At 46.8% G+C, this 15,011-nt stretch overlaps 2 protein-coding genes across 2 annotated transcripts; both read left to right on the top strand.

The window, feature by feature from the left end:
• Positions 1 to 8,565: 8,565 nt before the first annotated feature.
• LOC125548662 (uncharacterized) lies at positions 8,566 to 9,760 on the top strand. Its single transcript, XM_048712224.2, has 3 exons — positions 8,566 to 8,763; positions 8,891 to 9,060; positions 9,159 to 9,760. Exons 2-3 carry the CDS (start codon positions 8,893 to 8,895, stop codon positions 9,471 to 9,473), a joined length of 483 nt encoding a protein of 160 aa, XP_048568181.1. The 5' UTR covers positions 8,566 to 8,763; positions 8,891 to 8,892; the 3' UTR covers positions 9,474 to 9,760.
• Positions 9,761 to 13,248: 3,488 nt separating this feature from the next.
• Positions 13,249 to 14,440, top strand: LOC125548663 (uncharacterized). Its single transcript, XM_048712226.2, has 3 exons — positions 13,249 to 13,422; positions 13,553 to 13,736; positions 13,814 to 14,440. Exons 2-3 carry the CDS (start codon positions 13,569 to 13,571, stop codon positions 14,165 to 14,167), a joined length of 522 nt encoding a protein of 173 aa, XP_048568183.1. The 5' UTR covers positions 13,249 to 13,422; positions 13,553 to 13,568; the 3' UTR covers positions 14,168 to 14,440.
• The last annotated feature ends 571 nt before the right edge of the window (positions 14,441 to 15,011 follow it).

Genomic DNA, 15,011 nt, shown 5'->3' with positions numbered 1-15,011 from the left:
AGCGTTTATTCCAACTCCGAGAGGCTTGCACCAGTCCATAAATGGATCGCTGGAGCTTGCACACTTTGTTAGCTCCTTTTGGATCGACAAAACCTTCTGGTTGCATCATATACAACTCTTCTTCCAAAAATCCATTCAGGAATGCAGTTTTGACATCCATTTGCCAAATTTCATAATCATAAAATGCGGCAATTGCTAACATGATTCGGACGGACTTAAGCATCGCTACGGGTGAGAAGGTCTCATCGTAGTCAATCCCTTGAACTTGCCGAAAACCTTTCGCGACAAGTCGAGCTTTGTAGACAGTAACATTACCATCAGCGTCAGTCTTCTTCTTGAAGATCCATTTATTCTCAATTGCTTGCCGATCATCGGGCAAGTCAACCAAAGTCCATACTTTGTTCTCATACATGGATCCCATCTCAGATTTCATGGCTTCAAGCCACTTTGCGGAATCTGGGCTCACCATCGCTTCTTCATAGTTCGTAGGTTCATCATGATCTAGTAGCATGATTTCCAGAACAGGATTACCGTACCACTCTGGCGCGGATCTTACTCTGGTTGATCTACGAGGTTCAGTAGTATCTTGATCTGAAGTTTCATGACCATCATCATTAGCTTCCTCACTTATTGGTGTAGGTGTCGCAGAAACAGTTTTCTGTGATGTACTACTTTCCAATAAAGGAGCAGGTACAGTTACCTCGTCAAGTTCTACTTTCCTCCCACTCACTTCTTTCGAGAGAAACTCCTTCTCTAGAAAGGATCCATTCTTAGCAACGAATGTCTTGCCTTCGGATCTGTGATAGAAGGTGTACCCAACAGTCTCCTTTGGGTATCCTATGAAGACACATTTTTCCGATTTGGGTTCGAGCTTATCAGGTTGAAGCTTTTTCACATAAGCATCGCAGCCCCAAACTTTAAGAAACGACAACTTTGGTTTCTTGCCAAACCACAGTTCATAAGGCGTCGTCTCAACGGATTTTGATGGTGCCCTATGTAACGTGAATGCGGCCGTCTCTAAAGCATAACCCCAAAACGATAGCGGTAAATCAGTAAGAGACATCATAGATCGCACCATATCTAGTAAAGTATGATTACGACGTTCGGACACACCATTACGCTGTGGTGTTCCGGGTGGCGTGAGTTGCAAAAGTATTCCACAATTTTTCAAATGTACACCAAACTCGTAACTCAAATATTCTCCTCCACGATCAGATCGTAGAAACTTTATTTTCTTGTTACGATGATTTTCAACTTCACTCTGAAATTCCTTGAACTTTTCAAATGTTTCAGACTTATGTTTCATTAAGTAGATATACCCATATCTGCTTAAGTCATCTGTGAAGGTGAGAAAATAACGATATCCGCCACGAGCTCAATATTCATCGGACCACATACATCGGTATGTATGATTTCCAACAAATCTGTTGCTCTCTCCATAGTACCGGAGAACGGTGTTTTAGTCATCTTGCCCATGAGGCACGGTTCGCAAGTACCAAGTGATTCATAATCAAGTGGTTCCAAAAGTCCATCAGTATGGAGTTTCTTCATGCGCTTTACACCGATATGACCTAAACGACAGTGCCACAAATAAGTTGCACTTTCATTATCAACTCTGCATCTTTTGGCTTCAACATTATGAATATGTGTATCACTACTATCGAGATTCATCAAAAATAGACCACTCTTCAAAGGTGCATGACCATAAAAGATATTACTCATATAAATAGAACAACCATTATTCTCTGATTTAAATGAATAACCGTCTCGCATCAAACAAGATCCAGATATAATGTTCATGCTTAACGCTGGCACCAAATAACAATTATTTAGGTCTAATATTAATCCCGAAGGTAGATGTAGAGGTAGCGTGCCGACCGCGATCACATCGACTTTGGAACCGTTTCCCACGCGCATCGTCACCTCGTCCTTTGCCAGTGCCCGCTTATTCCGTAGTCCCTGTTTTGAGTTGCAAATATTAGCAACAGAACCAGTATCAAATACCCAGGTGCTACTGCGAGCTCTAGTAAGGTACACATCAATAACATGTATATCACATATACCTTTGTTCACCTTGCCATCCTTCTTATCCGCCAAATACTTGGGGCAGTTCCGCTTCTAGTGACCAGTCTGCTTGCAGTAGAAGCACTCAGTTTCAGGCTTAGGTCCAGACTTGGGTTTCTTCTCCTGAGAAGCAACTTGCTTGCTGTTCTTCCTGAAGTTCCCCTTCTTCTTCCCTTTGCCCTTTTTCTTGAAACTAGTGGTCTTGTTAACCATCAACACTTGATGCTCCTTCTTGATTTCTACCTCCGCAGCTTTCAGCATTGCGAAGAGCTCGGGAATAGTCTTGTTCATCCCTTGCATATTATAGTTCATCACGAAGCTCTTGTAGCTTGGTGGCAGTGATTGGAGAATTCTGTCAATGACGCAATCATCCAGAAGATTAACTCCCAATTGAATCAAGTAATCATTATACCCAGACATTTTGAGTATATGCTCACTGACAGAACTGTTCTCCTCCATCTTGCAGCTATAGAACTTATTGGAGACTTCATATCTCTCAATCCAGGCATTTGCTTGAAATATTAACTTCAACTCCTGGAACATCTCATATGCTCTATGACGTTTAAAACGTCGTTGAAGTCCCGATTCTAAGCCGTAAAGCATGGCACACTGAACTATCGAGTAGTCATCAGCTTTGCTCTGCCAGACGTTCATAACATCTGGTGTTGCTCCAGCAGCAGGCCTGGCACCCAGCGGTGCTTCCAGGACGTAATTCTTCTAAGCAGCAATGAGGATAATCCTCAAGTTACGGACCCAGTCCGTATAATTGCTACCATCATCTTTCAACTTTGCTTTCTCAAGGAACGCATTAAAATTCAACGGAACAACAACACGAGCCATCTATCTACAATCAACATAAACAAGCAAGATACTATCAGGTACTAAGTTCATGATAAGTTTAAGTTCAATTAATCAAATTACTTAAGAACTCCCACTTAGATAGACATCCCTCTAATCTTCTAAGTGATTACGTGATCCAAATCAACTAAACCATAACCGATCATCACGTGAGATGGAGTAGTTTTCAATGGTGAACATCGTTATGTTGATCATATCTACTATATGATTCATGCTCGACCTTTCGGTCTCCGTGTTCCGAGGCCATATCTGCATATGCTAGGCTCGTCAAGTTTAACCTGAGTATTCTGCGTGTGCAAAACTAGCTTGCACCCGTTGTAGATGGACGTAGAGCTTATCACACCCGATCATCACGTGGTGTCTGGGCACGACGAACTTTGGCAACGGTGCATACTCAGGGAGAACACTTCTTGATAATTTAGTGAGAGATCATCTTATAATGCTACCGTCAATCAAAGCAAGATAAGATGCATAAAAGGATAAACATCTCACGCAATCAATATAAGTGATATGATATGGCCATCATCATCTTGTGCTTGTGATCTCCATCTCCGAAGCACCGTTATGATCATCATCGTCACCGGCGCGACACCTTGATCTCCATCGTAGCATCGTTGTCGTCTCGCCAATCTTATGCTTCCACGACTATCACTACCGTTTAGTAATAAAGTAAAGCATTACATCGCGATTGCATTGCATACAATAAAGCGACAACCATATGGCTCCTGCCAGTTGCCGATAACTCGGTTACAAAACATGATCATCTCATACAATAAAATTCAGCATCATGCCTTGACCATATCACATCACAACATGCCCTGCAAAAACAAGTTAGACGTCCTCTACTTTGTTGTTGCAAGTTTTACGTGGCTGCTACGGGCTTAAGCAAGAACCAATCTCACCTACGCATCAAAACCACAATGATAGTTTGTCAAATAGACTCCGTTTTAACCTTCGCAAGGGCCGGGCGTAGCCACACTTGGTTCAACTAAAGTTGGAGAGACAGTCGCCCGCAAGCCACCTATGTGCAAAGCACGTCGGGGAAACCGGTCTCGCGTAAGCGTACGCGTAATGTTGGTCCGGGTCATCTCGTCCAACAATGCCGCTGAACCAAAGTATGACATGCTGGTAGGCAGTATGACTTATATCGCCCACAACTCACTTGTGTTCTACTCGTGCATATAACATCAACATAAATAACCTAGGCTCTGATACCACTGTTGGGTTTCGTAGTAATTTCAAAAAATTTCCTACGCACACGCAAGATCATGTGATGCATAGCAACGAGAGGGGAGAGTGCTGTCTACGTACCCACGCAGACCGACTGCGGAAGCGTTGACACAATGTAGAGGAAGTAGTCATAAGTATTCACGATCCAACCGATCAAGCACCAAAACTACGGCACCTCCGAGTTCGAGCACACGTTCAGCTCGATGACGATCCTCGAACTCCGATCCAGCAAAGTCTCTTTACTCGTTCTGTAATACATCATCCCGCAACTAACTCATTAGTTGCAATGCTTGCAAGGCTTATGTGATGTGCATTACCGAGAGGGCCCAGAGATACCTCTCCGATAATCGGAGTGACAAAACCTAATCTCGAAATACGCCAACCCAACATGTACCTTTGGAGACACCTGTAGTACTCCTTTATAATCACCCAGTTACGTTGTGACGTTTGGTAGTACCCAAAGTGTTCCTCCGGTAAACGGGAGTTGCATAATCTCATAGTTATAGGAACATGTATAAGTCATGAAGAAAGCAATAGCAACATACTAAACGATCGGGTGCTAAGCTAATGGAATGGGTCATGTCAATCAGATCATTCTCTTAATGATGTGATCCCGTTAATCAAATAACAACTCATTGTTCATGGTTAGGAAACATAACCATCTTTGATTAACGAGCTAGTCAAGTAGAGGCATACTAGTGACACTTTGTTTGTCTATGTGTTCACACATGTATTATGTTTCCGGTTAATACAATTCTAGCATGAATAATAAATATTTATCATGATTATAAGGAAATAAATAATAACTTTATTATTGCCTCTAGGGCATATTTCCTTCATTTATATGGATCAGCCAGATGGTTTTGTAGTACCTGGTCAAGAAGGAAAGATGTGCAAGTTATTAAAGTCTTTATATGGCCTTAAACAAGCTCCAAAGGAGTGGCATGAGAAGTTCGAAAGAACATTAACTGCTGCCGGCTTTGTAGTAAACGATGGTGACAAGTGCGTGTACTATCGCTATGGTGGGGGCGAAGGAGTTATTCTTTGTCTGTATGTCGACGACATATTGATCTTTGGAACCAAACTTGATTTAATCAAGGAGTTTAAGCATTTCTTATCTCGCTGTTTTGAGATGAAGGATCTAGGAGTAGCTGATGTTATCTTAAACATCAAGCTGTTGAGAGATGAGAATGGTGGGATCACACTGCTTCAGTCTCATTATGTGGAAAAGGTCTTGAGTCGTTTTGGGTATAGCGACTGCACGCCTTCTCCAACTCCATATGATGCTAGTGTGTTGCTTCAAAAGAATCGACGGATTGCTAGAGATCAACTGAGGTATTCTCAGATTATTGGCTCTCTTATGTATTTGGCGAGTGCCACGAGGCCTGACATCTCTTTTGCTATGAGCAAGCCGAGTCGGTTTGTGTCAAAACCGGATATGATCATTGGCATGCGCTTGAGAGAGTTATGCGCTATTTGAAAGGCACCGCGAGCTATGGGATTCACTACACCGGGTATCCAAGGGTACTGGAGGGTTATAGTGACTCAAACTGGATATCTGATGCTGATGAGATTAAGGCCACAAGTGGTTATGTTTTTACACTTGGTGGTGGCGCTGTTTCCTGGAAGTCTTGCAAGCAGACCATCTTAACGAGGTCAACTATGGAAGCAGAACTCATAGCATTAGACACTGCCACTGTTGAAGCAGAGTTGCTTCGTGAACTCTTAATGGACTTAGCTATGGTTGAAAAACCAATACCCCTATCCTGATGAACTGTGATAATCAAACTGTGATCGTCAAGATAAACAGTTCTAAGGACAATATGAAGTCCTCAAGGCATGTAAAGAGGAGACTAAAATCTGTCAGAAAATTGAGGAACTCCGGAGTTATTACGTTGGATTATATCCAAACGTCGAAAAACTTGACAGATTCCTTCACAAAGGGTCTATCACGTAATGTGATAGATAATGCATCGATGGAGATGGGTTTGAGACCCACCGCATGAGTTGTCCATAGTGGTAAACCACTCTATGTGATCGGAGATCCCGTGAAGTAGAAGTGGGAGACAAGCTGTTGGTCAGCTGGGAGGAGAGTATCCCTATATTAATTATCCCACTCCGTGAAGATGCAATACTCTCCTGATCTGCATGGCAGGTTGATACTTATCTTAATGTGTTCCAAGTGGTTTATTCGGGTAAGCAGAGATGTTGTCCTGCAGAACATCTTCTGAGAAACACACCTATATGAATTTGACCGTTAACGTCGCATTCTGTGAGAATTGGGTGTTCTCTAATAAATTCATGAAAGGCCCTGGAGTATGACGTATATGCTCCACCCGCGGGGAAGCCTTGCGGCAGCCCAGTATCGGTCAAGAATTTGTGTGAAACTAATTTCACAGAAAACTTGTAGTTCAAGGCATAGTCCACTATTCAAGTTGTGATCTAGTGTAGCATAAATTTCTAAGTGAAAGTTCAACTTCACAGTCTCCACTAAGCACCGATATATAAAACAATGTTTTGGAACTAAATGATGAGATGTGCCAATGAGACTTTGTGGCGGATTGTTGGCGAGCAACACGTCGGAGTTCGGAGCGGGCGCAACACGAACGTCACCTTGGTGCCATCACCAGCTTGCACTGCGGGCACGGCTTGGCCTCCATGGTGGCCGTGGCGCAGTACCGGGCGCAGCTGCACATCTTGGCAGCGGGGTACAGTACAGGGTCGTCTATGACTTCATCATGGTCTTCAACTCATAGAAGGTGAGCACCCCATCTTCGTTGAGCAGTTCAATCATGGTCTTCAAGCTACGCAGTACTCGCCGACGTCCCGCCGGTTCAGCGTGTTGGAATTTTGCTAGTAGGCCTTTGGCCCAAAGCCCAACTAAAATTCTGAAATTCTCTTGGCCCATTCATGCACACATGTGAGTGGAGTGAGTGAGGCTAAACTTTAGTCCCACCCCGGAAGTTGAGAGAGAGTTGCACCTCTTTATAAGGTGAGCTCTTCTACCACTTGTATGAGCACGAGAAGAGGAGACCTACACGCGCGCTCCTCCTCCTCACTCGCCTCGCCACGCCACGCCACGCCACGCCACGCCACGCCATGTCACGACGCGCCGCGCCACGGGTTGCGGGATTGAGCCGAGCCGAGGACAAAGCTATGCACGTTGTCTATATTTTTGCTGCATGGGAAAATTAATGAGTCATTAATTAATAATTAACGGACACGTTAATTACTGAACCGTTTCCGATTCGTTTGGATCATGACGACTCGGACGTGGGGTTTACTCCCACGACCTACCCGGCCCGCACTATATAGTCAGGCAGACGTTTACCCTAGCCGCCGCTGCTTCGTATGGTTTCTCACCACCGTTCCAGATCATTGCGCCGCCAAGCAAGTCTTCTCCATCCCTCCTTCCGGTGTGCACCGCGAGAAGGGACAGCAGGCCTCCGGAACCCCGCCTCTCGTGATCCTGTACGGGAGAGGGGTGATCAGGTTTTTGGGGAGCGCACTCGCGCGACTGCTGGCAGCGACGACTTCGCGAACGACAACTTCTTCCGCGACCTCGGCAACCTCGTCCTCGACGACATGGGCGACAACGTCAACGCCGGCGGTGCTGCACCCGCTGCACTGTATGTGATTCTATCCTTCCTGTTCGAGATCGTGGTAGAATTCATACTTCTAGTATGTGCCCTAGACGTGATATGTTCATCTGCTATGCTAGTTCGCATGATTAGTTTAATCTCTGCTGCTGTGGTCATGATTTATCTTCTATTTATTCAGGTTAAATCTCGTAGTAATTTGCTCATATTTCCAACACAGCGCTCGTCGGCGTGATGGTGCGATGAGAAAGCCCGTGTGCACGCGCACGCACGGTATATGTAGTAATTTTAAATGGCACGGCGGTTCTAAACAAATCCATGGTTCTCGTCTCCAAGTTCTGCTATATATATTCCGTCAAACAGGTTCACTGGTCCAAAATTTAACTCGCTCTTGTTGTCACCGTAGGAATTAGTTGCTGAAGTTAATCAAACACCATTCCCAGTTTGCTCGCCCAAACCAAAGATTCTCAGCAATAAATTCTTGCACAGAAGAGCTCCATCTCAATCAGCATCCAGTGAACTTGGCCAGAATTCCTATCATTAGCTTCCGGTGAATGGCTAGCTAGCTTTTGCTGCCGGTGCCATGCATGTATATATGCATGTGCGCGTGCTGAGTAGTTGATTCACATTTCGGTAGACCTGCAAAGAGGGTATAGCTCCTTGGCCGACGCAACTTCGCGGCAGTTTCCCTTTGTCATTGCCATGGGATGAGACCGTCACATGCTTGCTCGTTTACATGCCGAACCGCACCAGACTCTCCTCCTCACTGTGTGTGTGCGTGTGTGTGTGTGCTGCGGCTGCTCGACACGTAGTCGGTGTTGGGGAGGCCCCACGCCGATCCAGTCGCTTTCCTTCCTTCTCTCTCTCGCTGCCCGGCCACACTTAAACAGCCCCGGCCGGCCTCCACCACCAGCGTCGTCGTTGTGCTCTGCAATTGCAGCTCGAGCCCCTTGAGGAAAGAAGCACACCAAGCGATCGAAGAACCTCGCGTGCATCCGACCAGTGAGCGACGGTGAGTCCCCTCCATCTCCGGCCACCTTGCTAATGTGCTTTTCTTCGGCCTTCCTTCCTGTTGAATGGCGACATGAAATTAGAGAAGGGGAACTAACCTAACCTACGCTGTTGCGGAGCTTGGACAGCCATGGACGCCGGCAAGACGCCTCATCCGCTGCCTCTGAGCGTGGCCCAAAAGCAGATCCGGGATGATGTCCCACTGGTCTGCGCATGGGCGCTCGTCAACGCCTTCGCCATCGCCGGCGGCCAAGCATCCCTCTACATAGCTGGCTACACCCACCTCCAGTGCATCCAGGTAACTAACTACCCCCCGTGTACTACCCCTCGGATGCTTGACATCGCGACCGATTCATCATGCGCCAAGTTGATAATTTGATATGGTGTCCTCTGCAGTCATCATCCATTCTGCCCTGCCTCTGGATCGGGATGCTGTGCTGCGCCGCAACCCAGTCGGCCGCGGCGGCGCTGGCGCTGCTGCTCCCATGCCACCGTCGCCGGGCCCGCCGTGCCCTCGCCTACCTCGCGCTCGCGGTCACCTTCCTCTTCCATGGCATGTACGCCATCCACTTCCGGATCTCCCTCGCCGCCTACCCAGGAGGATACGTCTTCGGCTGGATCTTTTACACCGTGGTCATTTGCTACATGGTGGTGCGCGACCTGACCTGCCTGTCTGACCTCCTTCGAGGTGATGGGTGGGGCAAGCAGTAGTGCAGTACGCGGTCTATTAGTTCAGCTAGCTAGCAGCAAGCTGCAAGGGAATAATTTAGGGCAGTATGCATTAATTCCGCAGTGACGATTGATGGAGTAGTGCCGTATTTGCGAATCTAGTAGCTGGCTGGTGTAGTGTTAATATCCAGATCGACTCTAGTATTTGGGCTATGCTTTGCTTGCTATATAATTAGACTGGATGGATTGTGGCTATCTTTGATGTATTCGACCTTAATTTTCTCCACATGTGATCATCAGACATGAGTTACTATATGCTTACTAGTAAATGCGCGCGTGCAACACATGTTAATATTTAGGAATATATTAATTGCATGTGAATATTAGATATGTTATTATTTGTGTGTTAATCTATGATTAGTGCAATATTTGGTATGATATTAATTGCATGTTAAACATGTTTAACTCTCGCCATTGGAGCAGTCTAGGTCGTTGGATTAACTTAGTTCGATGGCCGAGATCAATTAGATCTGTCCCTTTGGGTCTTTTTATATTGGTATAGATTTAGCACCAGCTTCGGTATAATTGATGCTGCTGAAATTGCTGCTGCAGTGTATATCCATGTTGCTGCTTTGTATAATTCGACCTTTTAGTTTCACAGTTTTCCCAACCAAACAACTTTCAACTTTTCCACAGTTCTCACCTCACAACAACTTTCTCACAACTCACATAAGATTTTTCAAAATCCACAGCTCAACCAAACACACTCGGAGTCATGTTGAGGCTATAAATTCTTTTCTTATGACTAACGTGAGATCTTTATTGCTCATGTAAAGGGTTACAGTCAGCTAACAAAAGTTGCGAAATACAATCATGCATGCGGTAGTTGCTACCAATAAATGGTGCAAGCCTCGGTCCGATTGTAGTTAACCAAGACATGACTAACCCTATTCTAAATATAGTCGCAGGTGCTAACTCGATATCCATTGAATCGAAGACACACTATCTTCTAGTACAATCTGAAAAAGAAATTACCTTGGTTCCAGTCTGTGAGACAAATATCATGCATCCACATATGTTACTATCCTACTTGTGGTTAACTGATTGGGGAGCTTTTTCTTCTGAAACCCAGGACAAAACCTTTGCCTTGTTTTAATTAATTAACCCTATTCTAAACCTGCTTGTGGTTAATCCTGCAACATTCTGCCTCAAGCACGACAACGACCGTCTCTGCTCACGCGGATGAAGTTGGGCCGGCGGTCCCAGTGCAGTAGCGGATGTTGCAGGATTGTTTGCACAGTTGTCGAGTGGCTGCGTCCAAGTCTTCTCCGCATCATGGACGACTCCTCGATGGTCGGGGTGGTAGTCTTTCATGGAAATATGTTCCACCCATCCACTAGTGTCAGTTCGACCTGGTGTAGAGTAGGGACTTGCGTGAAGACCGGAAGATTTGTTTTAAAGACGACAATTGAAACACCACTTTATGTTTGGGGTGAAAACCCTTGTTTTCGCCTTCATTGCTTGGACTCAGCAGCGACGAACTTGCATCGTTACCTTCTTGAAGGCATTGTCTAATTGCTAATGTGCTGGCCTTGATGGTTGATCTTGGCAACCAGGAAGAAAACCCCTGTCTCTCTCTCGAAGTAGGATTTCACCCCACTTTGTAAATAAAGTCAACATCACGTCCATATAACAAGTTTAAGTGCAACAAAATAAGATAGTCTGCTGGGGCACATGCACAAACATGCCCAAGAAATCATAAGAGAAAAAGGAAAAGGACCATCAAGTGGTCACAGAGTTAAGGGGCCTGCTGCGATGATAGTTGGCGAGCGGTGGTATGCAACACATCCATCATAAGTCCCAGACGCTTGCGGTCGCACTGCCTAGACGGGTGCCAGTGCTACAGAAATGAGGAATTCAAAGAATGAGTGACATGCATGTCTAGGGAAGGCCTTTTCAATCACCATCTTATTATGTGTCGTCCATAAGGTCCAAGCTAACGCTGCAAACAGAAGCTAGAATAGCCACCACTTCCTACCGGTCTGACTGGCTCTGGTTTGGAGATACCCAGCCAAGTCTATGGTCTCCCCGTCAGGCCCAAAGCTTCACAGAAAAAACTCCAGAGAGCTCTTGCCACCATGCACAACAAAAAAGATGTGGGTGCCCATGTCTGGAACACCACAATGGGGGCAAATCCCATTGCCCGCCCCGTGCCTCTTGATAGCCTCCGTCCCATAAGGGAGGCGATCTCTCTTGATAGCCTCCGTCCCATATGGGATGGGCACCTTCCATAGAGGAGATGTCCAGGCAATAGTCTGCCCATGGCATAGAGCATGGTATGCCAAGCCCGACAGAGAACACACCTGAAGGTGCAAGATGCCAAGAAATGGCGTCCAGAATATCCGCGAGCACCGGCGAAAGGGCAGCCCACAAGTTAGCCCGCTCTACGGTCTCCACTTGCCCAAATGACCGTCAGAACAAGATGTTCCACTAGCCATGGTGGGCAGTTGTGGAGAGGAGCACCACTGGGTCTGCACAAATGGCAAACAATCTTGGAAATCCCATACACAACTCCTTGAAGGTGCTGTTGTGAAAAAAGTCGACTTAGTCATAGGTGTAGCGGGGATGCATTATCCGTGGGTGTTGAACAACCACACTCGCAAACTATTTGTGTTTCCTTCTTTTGATAAGGGTTAAGTTGAATTGGGATGACCAATGGAGCCTCACCTTTTATTCTCAATAAAGCTAAATAAGCCGATGAATGGGTGCGTCAAAAATCTAATCGATGATCTGTCAACAATGTAATTCGAAAGTGGATGTTGTACCCGCGGACGACCAAACAATTTAGTCAAATTATTATACTAGCTAGCTTCTCATAAAGTGGACGAACTAGGGTTATTACATGCGTATGCAGTATCCTATTAGGAATCACACTAGTTGGAACTTTTCTCAGGAAATTACTTGTATTACTTGTGTAGAGAATTACAATATCCAACAATCTCACCAGGCCAAAATTTCTATCATAAGCTGCCGTAAATGACTGACAAAGATTTTGGTTTCGTCCTGTGTGAGTTATCGAAAAATTCCGTTCTTCCACGAGCAATTGAATCTCACCAACAATGAAGCTATGCCAGTTGAAGCTGACCGTGCTGCTACCCAATTAAAAAGAGCTGCCTAACTAACTAGCCTTTTATACTGCCATGTACGCATGTGCATGTGTGCCCGTGGTGAGACTGTCCACTGCAAAGATATTAAGCGTCCCACTGGCTAGCTAGCTTTCATGGTTATGTTTCATTCTCATTTTTGCACATCTGCAAAGAAACTAGGTCCCCCTCAGCATTGCCAAAGAGGGTATGGGTGCTTTATGCCTTGGTAGATGCATGTCGCTAATGTCGTTTTTGTTGATAAGGGTTTAGTTGAATCGTGTAGACCTTTGATGGAACTTCACCTCCCATTTCAACAGATTTAAACAAGTTGATGAATGGACCTAATAGATGACGGTTAACAATGTAAATCATCGTCAAAAAGGATTAACAATGTAATTCAGTCGAACAATTGTGTGCTAGCTAGCTAGCTAATCAAAATGCCGACGAGCCAACGCCAAGGAGTGGTGTAGCTGATCAAAATGCATGTGCGCATGCTGAGTTCATTCACGTTTTTGTACACCTGCAAAGAAATGAGGCGTCCCACTCCATTGCCAAAGAGGGTATAGGGGCAACTTCGCGGTAGTTTCCTTTGTCACCGCCCTGAGATAAGATCGTCACATGTCGCCCTGTGTGTGTGTGCGCTCGCGTGTGTGCGTGTGTGTGTGTGTGTGTGTGTGTGTGTGTGTGTGTTGGGGCGGCCTCACGTCGCTTTTTTTGCTTCTCTCTCTCGGGCACTTAAAGACACTACCGTCGTCCTTGTGCCGTGTAATTGCAGATCGAGCCCCTTCAGAAAGAAGCACACACCAAGCAAACAAGATAGGAAGAAACTCCCGTGCATCCGATCGGTGAGTCCCCTCCATCTCCATCCACCTTGCTCATGTCATGTGTTCTTCTTCTTCCTTCCTGTTGACTGGCGACGTGAAGTTAGAGAAGGGGAACTAACCTAGGTTGTCCACTTGTCCTACTCCTACCTAGCTTGGATCTCCATTCCATGGACGGCAAGACCCCTCATCTGCTGCCTCTGAGCGCGGCCAAGAAGAAGATCCACGATGACGTCCCACCGGTCTGCACATATGCGCTCCTCAACGCCCTCGCCATCGTCTTCGGCACAGCAGTGGGCTACATAGCCGTCGACTACTTGGACGTGTCGTGCAGCCAGGTGACCACCTACCCCTCTCGCTCGCATGCTTGACAGCTTCACATTGCGCCAAGCTGATATATGGTGTTCCTCTGCAGCTCTCCTCCATTCTGCCGTGCGTTGAGCTGACGGACGCGGAGTCCGCCTGGTTAACCGCCCTCTCGATCGGGATTCTGTGCTGCGCCCCAACCCAGGCGGCCGCGGCGGCGCTGGCGCTGCTGCTCCCATGCCGCCGTCGCCGGGCCCGCCGCGCCCTCGCCTACCTCGCGCTCGCGGTCACCTTCCTCTTCCATTGCATGTACGCCGGCGCCGTCTGGACCTTCCTCGCCGCCGACCCAAGATACATCTCCGGCAAGATCTTTTTTACCATGGTCATCGTCTGCCTCATCCTGGCGTGCAACCTGACCTGCCTGTCTGACCTCCTTGGAGGTGATGGGTCGGACAAGCAGTAGTGCAGTACGCAGCCTACTAGTTCAGCTAGCAGCAAGCTGCAAGGGATCATGTTCGTGGTCGTGGATCAGCTCATGATGAGGTACTGATGAGAGCCTAGTTCTAGGGAATAATGTAGAGTATGCATTACTTCTGCTGTGACGATTGATGGACAAGTGCTGTAATTGCGAATCTAGTAGCTGGTGTGGTGCTTAATATCCAGATCGACTCTACTAGTATATGTACTCCATTTGGGGAATGCTGGCTATATAATTAGATTGGATGCATTGTGGTTATCTTTGATGCATTGGACCTTAATTTTCTGTATGTGATATGATACTCGGCCATGAGTTATATGCTTAAATTGCTCCAGCTTCGGTATAATTTGACGTTGGTGAAATTGTTGCTGCAGTGTATAATTCGACCTTTTAGTTTCACGGTTTTCTCAATCAAACAAGTTCCAACTTTTTTTTAGCTAATTATCATCTTGATGAGTGAACCAACGGCTCTCGTACGGAGAGGCGATTTGGGAGGCGACCCCGATGGCGAAGGAGTGGGTGCCCCCTGCGGGGCCGCGGCGGAGGAGGCCGGCTGGACGGCGGTGCGTCCTGTCGAGGGGCGCGCGCGGTGGAGCCCCGTGCCCGGAGGGCGGCCTCCTGGCCCGTCTTCCTCAGGCAGCCGGTTCTGGGCGCTGGCGGGGGTCGACTCCGACGATGAAGGCAAGGAGGGCGACCAGGTAAGCAGTCAGGTAAGTGGTGGTGGTTCGCTGAGGCCTCGTGAGGCGTGCTCGGCGGGTGACTTTGTCGCCCATGCGGAGGAGCTTGGGGGCTCCTTCGTGGCCGGTCGTCGGCGTGCTTTTGCTCCTGG

Source organism: Triticum urartu, chromosome 3A, assembly GCF_056163025.1.
Source record: "Triticum urartu cultivar PI428250 chromosome 3A, HENAU_Tu73, whole genome shotgun sequence".
In the NCBI taxonomy this organism is placed as follows: Eukaryota; Viridiplantae; Streptophyta; class Magnoliopsida; order Poales; family Poaceae; genus Triticum; species Triticum urartu.
This window is presented reverse-complemented; position numbering and strand designations above follow the sequence as displayed.

Coding starts and splice junctions, on each gene's coding strand:
- LOC125548662 (XM_048712224.2), top strand. CDS start 8,893: ATGGACGCCGGCAAGACGCCTCATCCGCTGCCTCTGAGCGTGGCCCAA. Junction 9,061..9,158: donor CCCACCTCCAGTGCATCCAG/GTAACTAACTAC, acceptor TGTCCTCTGCAG/TCATCATCCATTCTGCCCTG.
- LOC125548663 (XM_048712226.2), top strand. CDS start 13,569: ATGGACGGCAAGACCCCTCATCTGCTGCCTCTGAGCGCGGCCAAGAAG. Junction 13,737..13,813: donor TGGACGTGTCGTGCAGCCAG/GTGACCACCTAC, acceptor GTTCCTCTGCAG/CTCTCCTCCATTCTGCCGTG.